The sequence below is a fragment of the Pan paniscus genome, chromosome 5, assembly GCF_029289425.2.
Source record: "Pan paniscus chromosome 5, NHGRI_mPanPan1-v2.0_pri, whole genome shotgun sequence".
Taxonomy (NCBI): domain Eukaryota; kingdom Metazoa; phylum Chordata; class Mammalia; order Primates; family Hominidae; genus Pan; species Pan paniscus.
In genome coordinates this window covers 47,282,433-47,299,180 of record NC_073254.2, presented here as the reverse complement: position 1 = coordinate 47,299,180, position 16,748 = coordinate 47,282,433, and the positions used below count along the sequence as shown (strand labels likewise).

The following is a 16,748-nucleotide window of genomic DNA, read 5'->3' as shown; positions in this document are numbered from 1 at the left end:
CATTATACTAAAACTGAATCAGTTTGCACCTAGCAATAAAACTACAAAACATGTAAGAAATATAGGAGAATTATAAGAAGAAATTAATTGACAAATTGAAACATATTTCTCAATGATTATAGAATAAGTGGAAAAATGAATAAGGATATCAAATAAGCCTGTTGATGTTCTTGTCTGTAACATCTAGGAGTCAAAATATATTCTTTAAAACTAATAAATCAAGTGCTCGTATTTACACATTTAAGAGTACAAAGGTAGACACACACACACACACACAAAGAAAGAGGAAGGGAGAGGATATGAGCTAGTTTTGTGATTGTTCATTATTTAAAACTAATAGGAATTATCTAAAGAAAGAGGGAACTAAGTGTGTTATATACAAATAAACTTATCAAAGTAACCTTGAAATATACACCTTCCTTAATATCTGTAAAGGTAAAATTTTAAAAATGCACAATAAAGACATAGTGAAAGATTTTTTAAAAATACTCATGTAAACATTATACTTAACAGAAGTTAATATCTCTGAATTAGACTGAATCTATTTGCTGTATGAATAATTCTAAATGGGCTTCTTAACTGAACTAAATAAATGAAAATATTTTTAAATTAGATTAAGATAAAAACTCTATTATTTGCAATATGCAAAAGACACCTAACATAAAGCCACTCAGAAAGATGTATTCATTATTTTCAACAAATAAGATGATGGGCAAAGGCATAACAAAAGAATGCAAGCAAAAAGGAAGCAGAGGTCACATTCGTCTTACCAAACAAGATGAAATTCAGACACTCCTCACAAAAAAAAAAAAAAAAAAAAAATTGAGTGTGACAAGAAGGGCACTTTATAATGTAAAGTATAAAATTCATATGAATATATGAGACATGTATTTAAGTTCTAAATACCAAATAGGTAGCTCTTATAAAGTAGAAATTAAGGTAGATACAAGGAAAATATTCAGAAGTGTACTACCAATAGAACACTTTAATTCCCTTTCCCTGGACTAGACCAGTTAAGTGGACAAAAAAATAGGCTGGGCCTGGTGGTTCATGCCTGTAATCTCAGCACTTTGGTAGGCCAAGGCGGGCGGATCACCTGAGGTCAGGAGTTCGAGGGCAGCCTGGCCAACATGGTGAAACCCTGTCTCTACCAAAAATACAAAAATTAGCTGGGTGTGGTGGTGGGCGCCTGTAATCCCAGCTACTCGGGAGGCCGAGGCAGGAGAATCGCTTGAATCTGGGAGGCAAAGGTTGTAGCGAGCCAAGATTGCACCACTGCACTCCAGCCTGGGCGGCAGAGTGAGACTCTGTCTCAAAAAAAAAAAAAAAAAAGTATGAACACAGAAGATAGAAGATATTACTATCAATAAAAAAATAGATATGCTACATCTATATTGAACTTTTAAAATTGAAAATAGAGGCCGGGTGCAGTGGCTCACACCTATAATCCCAACACTTTGGGAGGCCTAAGCAGTCGGATTGCTTGAACTCAGGAGCTCAAGACCAGTGTGGGCAACAGCGAAAACCCGTCTCTACAAAAAATACAAAAATTAGCCAGGTGTGGTGGCTCGTGCCTGTGGTTTCAACTACTTGGCTGAGGTGGGAGGATCGCTTGGGCCCAGGAGTTCAAGGCTGCAGTGAGCTATGATTGTGCCACTGCACTCCAGCCTGGGCAACAGAGTGAGGCCTTGTCTCTAAAACAAACACACAAACAAACAAATAAAAATTAAATGGCTCAATGGCATAGAAGAAAATATTTTAATGAAGCAAGCATAATATTGATGTTAAACTATGACAATGCACAAAAATAAAAATTGTAGATGAATTTACTTATTATACTGACACAAAAATCCTAAATAAAACATTGCAAACAGATTCTAGCACAGATTAAAAAACACCCATTAAGATCAAGGGGTTTTTTTTGTTTTTTTTTTTCTAGAAAACCTTTTGGAAGTCCATGATATTTTGAATTTCAATGGATATTTCCTGGGAATAATGAGTTCAAATGAATGAATATGTGGAACAAAGCATCACCAACATTTATTTTTTCAGGATGAGGTGATGGACAAAACCATCACAGGGAAATTGAGGCAAATAGTACATGTAAAACAATACTTCGGGTGAGTCCACCTATCCCAAAGTCGTATCAAAGAAGTGGCTGCAGATTGGAGCCCAAAGCCTTTGGTTCCTCAGTTTCCAAATGGATTCTCACTAGGTGGGATCATGAGTTTGCTTTGGACACCCCAAATTCTAACTATTTCTTTTGTTTCTTACATCCTTTCCTTCTTCCCCGGCCCCTTCCCCTCATGTTACACCTCTTGCTGGTTTGAGACGTCAATCACCACTGAGAAAGAATTAAACCAGTATTTTGAGCTGGCAAAATTCTTAGCCTAGTACAATTCCTTCAATTAAACTGTAGCTCAACAATGTGTTCTCTAAAAGTATGATTTAATTTTCTACCTAGCAACTCAGAATATTTTTCATAACTCCTCCGGGGCAGTGTGGATTATGTTGATGTGTTAGGAGGAAGTAGAAGGAAGAAAATGAATTGAGATGTACGTTTTACTTACATGTCAAAGTCACCAAAATAGCAGTTGAAGGGATATTTGTGTCAGGCAATAGGGAGAATAATAATTTTATACCAACCTCAAAAAACAACCACACATACACCCAAATTCTCTCACTCCTCAGAGAAAGGGGAAGGAAAGAAAAGAGAGAAGCAAAATATGAGCTTGAGTGAAAAATCACAGAGGAGCCTGTAGCTATTTAGGGAGGGCTGCTGGCTGAAGTCAGGCAGGAAAAAAAGATCAAAACACCCTGCCCTATTTTTCAGGCTCGTTCAAGTAGAAGACAAAAACATAAATACGGGAGAAAGGAAGAAAACCACATCTTTTTCCTCTTGTCTCCCCAGAACTGAACAGTGTCTCTGATAAGCCCAGGCCCTTCTATTGTAGACACTGACACTAAGCACAGAAAATGACTCAAAAACGCTTCCAATGGGGTGAATCTGATGCTTCAGTTTATTTAAGATGTACCAGAGGCCATTGACGAAGGAGATCCATAGCTTGCTAACTGAAGCTTATTGCTTTCTCTTCTTAGTTCCCATGCCAGGCTCTATGCCATTCCTTGCTTGTCATGTGAGATCACTGATTTCCTTTTGTTAGGTAGGATATGATTTCCTTACAGAGATCTGTCCTGACACCAAATAGCTATGATGAAATTCCTTGGTTATTTTCCCTTTTTGTGTACCTTATCATTACCAGAATGCTAAAGCTGTAGGAATAAAGTTTCCCTGGCTTCCCAAGAAATACAGTGTGACAGAAAAAGTACAGCCTAGGGACTTACTAGTTATGTGAACTTTGGTTCATTCCATCCTTACCTCATCTGTAAAAGGGAGATCATGATAGTATCTACCGCAAAGGGTTTTGTGTGATGATTCTCTCTCTTTCTCTCTCTCTCATACACACACAAGCACACATTTATATAATGTTTAGAAAATGAACTCATAATAAGCAATTGACAAACGTTAGCTATTATTATGTAGGCAAGTCAGATTTTAGAGTTTGTGAGCCTTAGACACATTTACACAGAAGAAAGAGCAGCCCTCCTAACTTTCTGGTCCAGCGCCATATCCTCCACTTCCTCCCCATCCCCACATCCCTTGCCATTTATCAACCCCCTCTCTCCTCTAAATCTAAATACAGGCCCCCGTTTGATCCATATTGTCTAGGCCCTTCCTCTCCTCTCCACATGGCCCTTCCTTCAGCTCTGAGGGAAGCTGCAGAAGCCAGCCATGGTGCTGTCTACAAAGAAGGGGACACATGCCTCTTCCACCCGCTCATGCTGTTACTGCATCTGATCATCTCCGTGCCGTGTCTTTGTTCACTTAGCCTGTGTTGGGTGTTTGTCTCCATTTCCAAATGCAATAAAACATCTGGGAAAGACTAAGGTAGGTGTGGGCAGGAAGAAGGGAGGAAGTTAGACCCAGTGGCTTGAGCGCCCTCTGATGCCTCCTTATCCTCGGCTCCACACAAGCCCTCGCCAGTGTGAGCTCCACAGCCATCCACCTGGAGGAGGAGTACTCAAAACCAGGGTCAAATGCCTTGTACTCGTTTACAGTCCCACCAACAGTGTAAGAGTGTTCCTATTTCTCCACATCCTCTCCAGCACCTGTTGTTTCCTGACTTTTTAATGATTGCCATTCTAACTGGTGTGAGATGATATCTCATAGTGGTTTTGATTTGCATTTCTCTGATGGCCAGTGATGATGAGCATTTTTTCATGTATTTTTTGGCTGCATAAATGTCTTCTTTTGAGAAGTGTCTGTTCATGTCCTTTGCCCACTTTTTGATGGGATTGTTTGTTTTTTTCTTGTAAATTTGTTTGAGTTCATTGTAGATTCTGGATATTAGCCCTTTGTCAGATGAGTAGGTTGCGAAAATTTTCTACACAGGAAGGGGAATATCACACTCTGGGGACTGTGGCGGGGTTGGGGGAGGGGGGAGGGATAGCATTGGGAGATATACCTAATGCTAGATGACGAGTTAGTGGGTGCAGCACACCAGCATGGCACATGTATACATATGTAACTAACCTGCACAATGTGCACATGTACCCTAAAACTTAAAGTATAAAAAAAAAAATGCCTTGTACTCGGGGTCTACCAGTAAGCCTGTGGCCAGCCTTCCACTTCATGAATCGTCACATTTACATGAGAGATGTGGAGGGAGAGGGGTCAGCCTCCTAGCTCCTGTCCTGTAGCAGTTAAGTCAAGTCAGGCCAGGCTGTGGTAACCAAGCCAGTACCTTCTTTAAAGAACAGTTGTTTCTCATTCATACAGAGTGTGTTGTAGGTGTGAGTGATTCCCTGGGGCAGCTGCTCTTCGTGGTGACTCAGCTAATTAGACTGCTTTTCTCCTGGGATTGTGCCATCTCAACACAAGGCTGTCTTGGTTGACTTGGTAGGGGAGGAGGAGAAGAGTCATGCACGAGGAGTTAAATTCTTTGACCAGGAACCTTTTGTTCACTTTCCATTGGTGAGAACGAGTCGCACAGCTCCAGGAGAGTAGGAAGTCTAGTTTCTCGTTTTCCATGGGCCTTGGAATTAGAGGATGAACACCAGCGATGTCTTCCAAGTCTTGCTCTCTTTTGCTTTACCTGTTATAATCTCCCATGGAGAAGAAATTATTTTTCTGATTGGTCTGATCCAGGCCTCTAACCAAGGGCATTTACTAAGGGTCATAGAACAGTAAAAGGTTGCACAATTGCATCTCACCTCTCTTTTCTGAATCCTGCTTAATTAAAACTTTAAAAACTCACTTACAGACCACTTCTTGCTCTTCTTAGTTATCAAATATATTTTCTTCCAACTCCTTCTTGACAGATCTTGCCTTGTTCTCAGCTGAGTCCCTTGCAACCATCTAAATGGAACTTCCTCATTCCCCTTTATCCCCTGCTAATCATCCTGTCTTTATTATTTTATCTGAAGAAGTGCACCCTTCTTCCCCCAAGCCTTATGCTCTCTATCTTAGTCCATTTGTGTTACTGTAACAAGATACACGAGATAGGGTAATTTATGAAGAACAGAAATTTATTTCTTACAGTTCTGGAAGCTAGAAGTTCAAGGTCATGGCCCTGGAAGATTTGATGCCTTGGCCATCGACTTGAAAAAAGTCACTGCAGTGAACTTGTGGTTACCATGATACCCTGGGTTCATTCTTAACATGCACAGTATAGGCAAATCAGGGCCACATTTCATGCTGAAAGATGATGTGAAATGATGAGTAAACATTGCCCTTTAAATAATAATAACATAGATGGTGAATTACAATTTGCACTTTTGGTTTTATTTGCTTAAAGATAGTGTTTTACTGTCTAGGTTTTACTGAAAGAATATTTAACTAAACACTTGAGTCAAATCATTCCAGTGTAACAGTCCTCACAAGGAGGAAGGCAGAAGGGCAAAAATGCCAAGCTATTGCCTCCAGCCCTTCTATTTTTATTGATTGACTGATTGATTGATTAAGACAGGGCCTCGTTCTGTTACCCATGCTGGAGTACAGTGGTGCATTCATGGCTCACTGCAACTTTGAACTTCTGGGCTCAAGTAGTCTTCCCACCTCAGCCTCCAAAGTAGCTAAGACCACAGGTGCATGCCACCATGTTTATTTCTTTAATTTTTTAAATTTTATTTGGACATGGGGGTCTCACTATGTTTTCCAGGCAGGTCTCTAACTCCTAGCTTCAAGCAATCTTCCTCCTCAGCCCCCCAAAGTGCTGGGATTACGGGAATGAGCCATCATCCCTGCTCTCTCTAGCCCTTTTTAAAGTCTCTAATCCCATTCAGGAGGCCTCTGCATTCATGACTTAATCACCTCCTAAAGGGCCCACCTTTTGATACGATCACATTGGTGATTAAATTGCAACACATGAAGTTTGAGTGACATTCAGACCACAGCATTTTGGAGAAAATGTCCCCTTTCTTCTCTTTTCTATCTTCAGTTTCTCTTTTCTACAGATGCTTTCCACTTCACTTGGAACCTTGTTGAAGTCTCTCCTGTCTTAAAAGTTTCTTTTCCCAAAACACGAGAACTCATTCCTTCTGTCTAACTGTAACTTTGTACTTGTTACCAACCTCTACCCATTTCTACCCCTGACTCCCCAGCCTCTGGTAACTACTAACGTACTCTTTACTTCGATGAGGTCAACTTTTTTAGATTCCACATATGAGTGAAATCATGTAATATAGTCCTTCTGTTCTTGGCTTATTTCACTTAACATAGAGCCCTCCAGGTTCACCCATGTTGTTGAAAATGACAGGATTTCATGCTTTTTTATGGCTGAATAGTATTCCATCATGTATATATATAACATACTAATTACCCTGATTTGATCACTACACAATGTATACGTGTATTGAAACATCATGCTGTACCCCATAAATATGTACAATTATTACGTGTCAATTTAAAAAACCCAAGAAAAGTATTTTTTCTTACTGTTGTTTTTTTCTAAAGTGTATCCCATTTTTTCCTTTGTTTTCACTTTCAAAATTCTTGAAAGACTGTTTTAATCTGCGGCCTTTGTTTTCTTGTTTCCAATTCATTCTTTTGAAATATGGCTTCTACCTTTAACACTCTGCTGTCCTCTTGAAGGTTATTGGTGCCCTACTAACCATAAAACACAATAATGCTCTCTTAGATTTTATCCTGGTAAGCCTTTTTGCAAAATTTTATTCTTTGAGAATTCTCTTTCCATGTTTTCTTTTCTTTTCTTTTTTTGTGGTCATTTTGGCTTATAGGAAATCGTACTCTCCAAATGTTCTCTATGCCTTCTATTTCTTCTCTGATAATCCCTTTACTAAATCTTCTTGAGGCATATGCTTCAGAATGCTTAATTTACATACTCTTAATTCCTTCTTAATTTACACACTGCCTGTCGGCAATGTCAACACCCAATAAGAAGGGAGACCTATTGGTCAGAACAGGCCAGGGAATAGAAGAATATATAATAAACAGTCTGCCTAGTTCTTCTAGGGCCCCATAATATGTCGAACATATATTTTTACTTCTTCTCCCAGCCCATTTTTAGTATACCTAAATTACTGTCAGTGATTCTGCAGGCAAACAATGGTTGAGTCGTATGACACAACTTTGTGAAGGTATCCTACCCAGTACCTGATGATGCAAAACTCTTCTATCTTGATTGGTTGTCAATCTGAGGAGTTTCCAATCCTGGGGAAGCCAGAAAAACAGCGATTTATACTCTTAATGGGTACTTTCTCACTGAATTTTATGAACCCATTCTGAAGAGGCTGACGATTTTACTATCTCATTTTTTTCCTTTCTCCAGAATGGGTTCTGGGTGGGTCCCCTGGGTGGTGGCTCTGCTAGTGAATCTGACCCGACTGGATTCCTCCATGACTCAAGGCACAGACTCTCCAGGTAAGAACAGAGCAATTATTTTTTTCCAGTGTGTATGCAAGAATTGGCATGGGGGAGTGATGCCTTTCTTTGTAAGTCCAGGCCAAAGACCAGACTGGAAGTGGCTTTTGGTTTCAAAGAGCAGTGTTCTTCCCTTTGGCAGAAAGGTACGCCTTGCCTCTTCACATGGGATGGACTTCATATACCAGAGCCACCTATTCAAGGGGTAGGGAGGCAGGAAGAGGGAAACATTGTGTCTTGTTTAGGATCCTTATTGTGTGTATCAACCTCAGTCAGTGCCTGGGCGTGTTTAAGGCCTTGGCTTGGGTTCGAGCCTGCTGGGAGAAACAACCTGCAGTAGGCTGGGTCACAGAGGCAATCTGTGATTTTTTGGTCAGGACACGGAAAGAAATCTCAGTTGGGGTATATGTGGACAAATGAAACTGGAAACAAAGGTTGCTCCTTCTGTCATTTATTAAGCCACTATTATATTGTCAGAATTGTACTAAACAGTTTTGAGAAGTAAGAGAAGTTGAATAGAATACATTGTCCTTGTCCTCCGGCTACCAGGTACAAGTTACTTGTCACTGTTATTTTTCTAGCACAGGTGACAGAATATGCAGCCATGAAGCAATGTGAGACCATGAAAGCACATATTAATGAGCAGAAACAGGATGTAATGTGCTAAGAACAGAATCCCCTTTGCATGTCAGTTTCATTAAAGACAAAAGAGGAACAAACCTGGCCAGGAGAGATCATTATTCTTAGAGAATAGAAACTGCCCTGAGTTTATAATGTCCATTAAACAATACAACTGAAAAAAAAATCAGCACAGATGTTAAATGATGATGAAAAATTCAGATGTCCCCCCTGGTTTAGACTACTAGAGGAAATAGAGAAGAGTATACATGCTGAGAAATTACAGGCTGGAACTTCATCTGAAATTAGCTACTGAGTGAGGGATAAGTGGGGTTCACCCAGGAAGGTCATTCTTATGGCTCAGTTCAGAGTTGGAGGAGGCTTCTGAACTTAGTAAAAGGCAAAAGATTTATACGATCTGAAGAGAAACCAGAGTATAGAGGCTTCTGAACTTAGAAAGGAAAGTAAATTACAACCCAACATTAATAGCAATTATCTTTCAAGTCTTGACTTAGATGCAATTTCTTCAGGACGTCCTTCCTGACTTACCTACATTATTAACCCCATTTGAATTTCCTTTTTATTGTAGTTGTTGTTCTTAAGTGCAGAGAATTGGTTTAATTTTACCCAATGAGTTCACAGCACATTGTAATTATTGGCAGTAGTACAAGACTCTCTCGTCTCTTCCCTTGCCTCCGTTCTCATTCTCTCCCCTCCCTAGAGAATCCATTCTAAACGTGTCTGGTATGTCTCTAAGTATGAGAGTGGCTTTTAGAAATATGTAGCATTATAGCTCTTTATGTGTTTTTAGAATTTAATAAATGTCATTATCTGTTGAATCTCATTCTGTTTCTTTTCTCACTTGATGCTGTGCTTTTTGAGCATACTGAGGTCAAAGGCCTCCTCTTAGGTCCATGTGGTCTGACGTAATTTACCAGGCATGGGTTTTCCCAGAGGAGGGGGCTGGTTCATGGTTTTGGTTTTGGTTTTCCAGAAGATTTTGTGATTCAGGCAAAGGCTGACTGTTACTTCACCAACGGGACAGAAAAGGTGCAGTTTGTGGTCAGATTCATCTTTAACTTGGAGGAGTATGTACGTTTCGACAGTGATGTGGGGATGTTTGTGGCATTGACCAAGCTGGGGCAGCCAGATGCTGAGCAGTGGAACAGCCGGCTGGATCTCTTGGAGAGGAGCAGACAGGCCGTGGATGGGGTCTGTAGACACAACTACAGGCTGGGCGCACCCTTCACTGTGGGGAGAAAAGGTGAGCTGGAAGGTGAGGTCTGGCGGGGCTCAGGAATGTCCCCCATGTGAACCTGGCCATGGCTCTTCTTTCTTACAAGCAATTTTCTGCTTTAGGATAAATGGTTGTCTGTGTAGATGTTCTGGCCCCAGCTGTGATATATTATCCTCACAAGTCAGCCACTGTGATCTTGGTCTCAGACCCCCAAGGTTCTCAGGGACTTCGAGGGCTATTGTACCCTCAAAGAGAAGCAGTAATTGTGGGAGTACCTCAGAAAGTCTAAATCCTCCTGACAGGCATTGACATACCCTGTTACTGATCTTGGGGGCTGAGACTTGCCTATACTTTGTGTTCACTTGGGTGATCTGGGAAAGAGATTAGACATAGTGATAGTCCCTAAAGAACCTCCCGTCCCAGCTTGGTGGTTTTCTTTCACGGTGTCTCATTTTTCCTCCCTTCCTAGTGCAACCAGAGGTGACAGTGTACCCAGAGAGGACCCCACTCCTGCACCAGCATAATCTGCTGCACTGCTCTGTGACAGGCTTCTATCCAGGGGATATCAAGATCAGGTGGTTCCTGAATGGGCAGGAGGAGAGAGCTGGGGTCATGTCCACCGGCCCTATCAGGAATGGAGACTGGACCTTTCAGACTGTGGTGATGCTAGAAATGACTCCTGAACTTGGACATGTCTACACCTGCCTTGTCGATCACTCCAGCCTGCTGAGCCCTGTTTCTGTGGAGTGGAGTGAGAATTAGTTTCTAGTACTCTCTGGGCCTGACTCAGGACTATACTGACTCAATACAGAGCCTGTGTCACTTCTGCATTTATCTTGGTCACAACATGAATTATTCTTTCCCTTGATCTGGGACAGTCACGGAAACCAGAGTCCTTGGGTTAGGGTGGGAGAAAACATGGCAGATATCTATCCTCATATCTTCCAAGAAATGAGGAGATCTAATCACCTCATTATGTGCTTCCAACCCTATGAACTGGTGTCCTCTAATTCTTTGGTCTTAGTATTTAGGAGGCATTCTTATGGGCTGTAAGAATCTGTAACCGATGGGTGGTAACTCCATGGGTGCCAACTTTGGTTTCGAAGAACCTTTTCTAAATTTCTTTATTTTTCTCTAGCTAGCATTGGATTTGGTGTCTAGTACAGATTCTGGGATTCCAAGAAAGTGCTTTAAATATTGGGATATTTTTACTAATTTAAAGACCTGTTTCCCATAGGAGCTCAGTCTGAATATTCTTGGAAAAAGATGCTGAGTGGCATTGCAGCCTTCCTACTTGGGCTAATCTTCCTTCTGGTGGGAATCGTCATCCAGCTAAGGGCTCAGAAAGGTAATGAGCCTGTGAGGAGTGCCCTGCTGCCTGTCCCAGACCTTCCCCAATCCCACCTTCCCTAACGTCAATGATCTGAGGCAAGGAAAGCTGATTGTGCTTCTCAGGGATCACCGGGATAATTTTTTTCTGAAGCTAGAAATGGGATAAGCAGAGAGAGTGCTGACATTGCCAGCCATTTGTTCTTCCCTCAGGATAATCATATTGGGTCCTAATTGGGGCAATCCATTCTTTTCTCAATTTCTTTCCAGGATATGTGAGGACGCAGATGTCTGGTAATGAGGTAATGTCTCTTTTTCCTTGTCTTTGAGTGGCAGATCATTCTCCCGGTTCTTTGGCCAGAGGGACATGACATGGGGGTAGGGAGGAGTAAGGTTGGTGCTGTCTGGATGGGACTGTCCCCTGAGTCTCTGGAACGGCTGTGGGGGGTGGTGAGGCTGCCTCCTGAGACCTTCATCACTGTTCCTCCAGGTCTCAAGAGCTGTTCTGCTCCCTCAGTCATGCTAAGGTCCTCACTGAAGCTTCTCTCTCTGGAGCCTGAAGTAGTGATGAGTAGTCTGGGCCCTGGGTGAGGTAAAGGACATTCATGAGGTCAATGTTTTGAGAATAACTCTCTTCCCTGATCCTTGGAGGAGCCCGAACTGATTCTGGAGCTCTGTGTTCTGAGATCATGCATCTCCCACCCATCTGCCCTTCTCCCTTCTACGTGTACATCATTAATCCCCATTGCCAAGGGCATTGTCCAGAAACTCCCCTAAGACCTTACTCCTTCCAGCCCCAAATCATTTACTTTTCTGTGGTCCAGCCCTACTCCTATAAGTCATGATCTCCAAAGCTTTCTGTCTTCCAACTGCAATCTCCACAGTCTTCAGAAGACAAAGGCTCAGGTAGTCACTGTTTCCTTTTCACTGTTTTTAAAAACCTTTTATTGTCAAATAAAATGGAGATATAAAAAATGTACATTTAGTGAATTATTTAAGGAAAACCCCTGTAATCAAGTCAAGGAACAGGACTTTGCCAGCTCCAGCAGAAGTCTCTGTGTACGTCAGGCCAGTCAAAGCCTCTCCTTCCCCTCGAAAGTGACCATATCCTGATTTTATTGTAACCTCTTTCATGTCTTTGTAGTCTAGTCCCCCAGGTATGTGTTCCTGGACGCCACAGCTTAGTTGTCTTTTACGTCTCTTATACTTCACTGGTTTCTCCCCCATCAGCCTTTTTTCCCCCTTATGATTAATCTGTTGAAAAGCTCAAGCCATTTGACCTGTAGAGTTTCCCACACTCTGGATTTTGCTGGCTGCGTACACATGGTGCAATGTAACACATCCTCTGCCTTCTGTGCCTCCCGCAAATTGGCATCTGGATGCAGAGGCTGGATCAGACTCTGGTTCAATCTTTTCCTTTGGAAAATCTATACGTGGTCTTGTGGCCTTTCACCATGAGAGACATAATTTCCAGCTGTTTCTTTTTGTGATGTTAGCAACCATTGATACTAATTGCTTAGGTCTGTTAATTTATTGGGGATTGCTAAATGGTGGTATTCTGTCATTTTTTCTTCATTTATATGCTTTATTAATGCTACAAGGAGACAGTTCCCTTCATTTACTAGTGAAGAGACACTTCCCTCCACTTACTAGTGGGCTACTTAGTGTACAGTGGAAAGGCAGGATCAGTGTTTGACTCTCCTTTTATTTACCAATTTTCAAGTTAGCAAATTGGTTTCCACTATTAATAAAACCTACAGATGGTCAATCAGGTTTTACTTTTCATTCTTTAAATAATTATAAACAGAAGGATTTAAATGTTTGATAGGTTTTACTCTATTGCAATTTTTATGTTTGTTAAAGCTTATATCCTATATTTTTGGTGAGTGAAAACTTCTTCAAGTGGCTAAAAATGAAACTGAGTTCTTTTGACACAAAGTTCTTTTGATAATTTCTTTGTTATCTGGGATGACAACATGTTTCTGGTTCATCCTGTTCATTTCTTGGCCAGACCTGGAGGTAGCCATTTTTCCAGAAATCCCTGGTTTAGTTTAGTGGGAAATGACATTTAAGACTATAATCCAGCGTTAGAGTGTTTTGTCCCACTGAACCCGCTGCTGGAGTCACCTCAAAAGTGGCGTCAAGGGAGTTACCACAAGGAAGTGCCTGAAACCATTCTGAGATGGTGTGGGTTAGGATTCAAAGAAAGAAGCACTAAATGCCAGGGTGATCAGTCCAAAACATTTGTTTGGGGAATTTACCTACAGAGGGCTTCAGGAGTCCTTGCAGACAGCAAGAGAAAAGGGATGTTCTGCCTAGGTATGTCTGCAGCAACGGGGTCAGGGTATGGAGTTTATATGAAGGTTTAAGGAACCTGGCTCAGGGCTGGGACAAAGTTTCAGTGTTTAGAGCAACAACCTAGATACCTTTATCAGTGCCTGGGAGTGTTAAAGGCCTTGGCTTGGGTTCGAGCCTGCTGGGAAAAACCTGCAGTTGGCTGGGTCACAGAGGCATTCTGTGATTTTTCGGTCAGGACATGGAAAGAAAGCAGGGAGAGGGGCAGTGGGGGAGCCTAAATAGATAGGAGTGGTCATTGTGTCCAGCCTGTTCAATGGAAATAAAACATTTATACATGTATACATTTAAAAAAAATCAGTCGCCCAGGCACGGTGGCTCACACCTGTAATCCCAGCACTTTGAGAGGCCGAGGTGGGCGAATCACGAGGTCAAGAGTTTGAGACCATCCTGGGCAACACGGTGAAACCCCGTCTCTACTAAAAATACAAAAATTAGCTGGGTGTGGTGGCGTGCGCCTGTAGTCCCAGCTACTCAGGAGGCTGAGGCAAGAGAAGTGCTTGAACCTGGGAGGTGGAGGTTACAGTGAGCCAAGATTGTGCCACTGCACTGCGGCCTGGTGACAGAGCAATACTCCATCTTAAAAAAAAATCAGTCTTCTCTATATTACTTCTGCATCTCCTTTCTTTTACACCAAGAACTCTGGTTTTCAAGGACACAGGGACAGACACAATTAGAATGTCCATACTTACTTGCTTTTCCTGAGTTAACATAGACAGCAGTCTAAGGATAATAACACTCATACTACAACCACCAAAATGGCTACTGAAAACGGTTGAAATTCTTTTTACCTACATTCTCCCTATTACCTGTGTTCTCCCTTTTTACCTATGTTCTCCCCCGCTTTCTAGTTGAACTATGTCTATATTAGTTGATCCTGTACCATTGCATAGACTACTTGCTCCCTTGTTAGTCTTAGTTCTGTGAGTAGAGATATGTTTAATGCTCACCATCATTCCTTATGTTGATATCCCTGTCATGTGGTGGTTTTCAAGGTGTGGTCCATGGATCCCTGGGGGTCCCTGGGACCCTTCAAGGGGCCTATGAAGTCAAGCTATTTTTGTACTAATACTAAGATGTTATTTGCCTTTTTCACTATATTATTTACATAGTGGTACAGAAATCTATGGTGGTCATGTGAAACTGTTAGTGCCTGAGCACAAATCAAGGCAGTGACACCAAGCTGTATAGGTAGGTCATGTTCTTCACTGCCATAAGCTTACAGTAAAAAAAAAAAGAAAAAAAAAAAAAAGAAAAAGCCAGTGACTTTGATGAAGCAATAAAATAATTAGTTTACTAAATTTTAAACCTCAAGCACACATCTGTTTAATAGTCAGTGTAAGAACATAAGGCAACATTTCTGGTGCATACTGATGGAAAGGCAGTTGTCCTGTGGAAAAGCCATTATATAATTGCATGAGTTGTGAGTGAAGTTAAACATTTTTTTTTAGTGGGTCATCATTTTCCTTGAAAGAATGACTGGAAGGCACACTGTGATTATTCAGACTTGGGTATTTGGTAGAAATTTTCTCAAAAATAAACAAAATGAGCCTATCCCATCAAAGAAAATAATATTGACAGTGGAAATTGGAATTTCAAGAGAAAATTAAAATTTTGGAAAACTTACGTGTGCCGCAGCTTCTCACTACTTAAAGATGTTTCTGATGAGATTGGTGGTGATATTAACAAATATGGTTTAAAAAATATTGTTTAATAAAATATATCAACATTTTAAAAATCTGCGTAAACCCATGAATCAATAATTTACAAATAATCAATGCATGATATTGCAAAGTCATGCATGGAGGAAAAGATCCATTTAAAGATAGACTAGTGAATTTTAACACAACAGAATATGAAAAGTTAATTGATAAGGTTTCAGATTCCACACTACAACTAACCTTTAAGAATCTGCCATTTCTTGAGTTTTGGTGTCTTACCAAGGAAGAACAGTTACAATAGCTGAAATGGTTATTGAAACTTTCCTTCTTTTCCCAACTGTGTATCAGAGTGAGGCCAGATTTTCCTCTTGTACTTTAGCCAAAACAACATATTGTTGTAGCTTGAATGTAGAAGAATATATAACCAAGCTAGCTTTATTAAGCCAGACATTAAAGAGATTTTTACAAATGTAAAATAATTCCTTTTTTTTCACTATTTTTTTGTGCTGGAGAAGACAGCTATTTTCCATAAAAGTATGTTGTTTATGTTAACATGCAATGGGTTTGTTATTGTTATTTAATAACAAATAAATTAATATAAATGTCACTTTACATAACCCATGTAAACTAAAGCTTCTTGGTGTTCTCAACAATTTTACGAATAAAAAGGGATCCTGATACCAAAAGAATTATAAGCTACTGATGTAGTCATCGTGATTGTTTGAAACTATTTCTCCTAGGTGCCTCAGGAAGACTTAGGAAAGTGTCTTAGTTTGTATGAGCTGCTATAACCAACTACCAGAGACTGGATGGCTTAAAAACAGCAGAAATGTCTTTTTCACAGTTCTGGAGGCTGGAGGTCTGAGATCAGTGTGTCAGCCTGGTAGGGATCTGGTATAGGCCTGCTGGCAACATCTTCTCACTAAGACCTCATGTGGCAGAAGGAAAGGGAGCTCTCTGGAATCTCCCTTTTAAGGGCCCTAATCCCATTCATAAGGGCTGCACCCTCATGACCTAATCACCTTCCAAAGGCGTCACCTCCTGGTACTGTCACCTTGGGCGTTACGATTTCATCATATGAATTTTGGGAAGGCATATTCTGTCTACACCAGGAAGTTCTTGCACTTCATAGCCGAAAGTCAGTTTTGTGGCTATAAAAATCTTGGTTCCATTTTCCGCTCTTGAGTATCTTAAAAAGTTACTACATTTTCACATAACTGCTATCAAAAAGTCTGATGATAATCTAATTATTAATAAGTCATTGCTACTTTTGCTGAGTATCCAGATGGTATTTTCTTTTTCTTTAGTATCCACAAATTCTATTGGAATGTATCTTGGTTGGGGGGAGGGCAAGATGGCTGACTAGATGCAGCCAGGTGAAACAGTTCTCAACGAGGAACCCAGATGACTGGCGTGCTCCTAACAGATGTTCAGACAGAAGGCACCTAGAGTGGACAGAGGGAAGACACAGAAGCTGGACTGAAGTGGGAGAAAGCTGGAAGCCCTACATGGGGCTACAGCACATCCAGACTCATTCCTGTCCTCCAATGGCTCCAGGAAAATGGGTGAGTTGAACTGGCAAGGAACAACCCACTGTCACTATGAC

At 41.0% G+C, this 16,748-nt stretch overlaps 1 protein-coding gene across 1 annotated transcript; it reads left to right on the top strand.

The window, feature by feature from the left end:
* Positions 1 to 124: 124 nt before the first annotated feature.
* On the top strand, positions 125 to 12,105 carry LOC100970847 (HLA class II histocompatibility antigen, DO beta chain). The gene is made up of 6 exons (XM_008960670.4): positions 125 to 7,942; positions 9,555 to 9,824; positions 10,267 to 10,548; positions 11,035 to 11,145; positions 11,397 to 11,428; positions 11,617 to 12,105. Exons 1-6 carry the CDS (start codon positions 7,852 to 7,854, stop codon positions 11,650 to 11,652), a joined length of 822 nt encoding a protein of 273 aa, XP_008958918.1. The 5' UTR covers positions 125 to 7,851; the 3' UTR covers positions 11,653 to 12,105.
* The last annotated feature ends 4,643 nt before the right edge of the window (positions 12,106 to 16,748 follow it).

Excerpts from the sequence above, each read along its gene's own strand:
- LOC100970847 (XM_008960670.4), top strand. The coding sequence starts at position 7,852 with ATGGGTTCTGGGTGGGTCCCCTGGGTGGTGGCTCTGCTAGTGAATCTG. Across the intron at positions 9,825-10,266 it reads CTTCACTGTGGGGAGAAAAG|TGCAACCAGAGGTGACAGTG; the intron begins GTGAGCTGGAAG and ends CTCCCTTCCTAG. Across the intron at positions 10,549-11,034 it reads CCCTGTTTCTGTGGAGTGGA|GAGCTCAGTCTGAATATTCT; the intron begins GTGAGAATTAGT and ends TGTTTCCCATAG.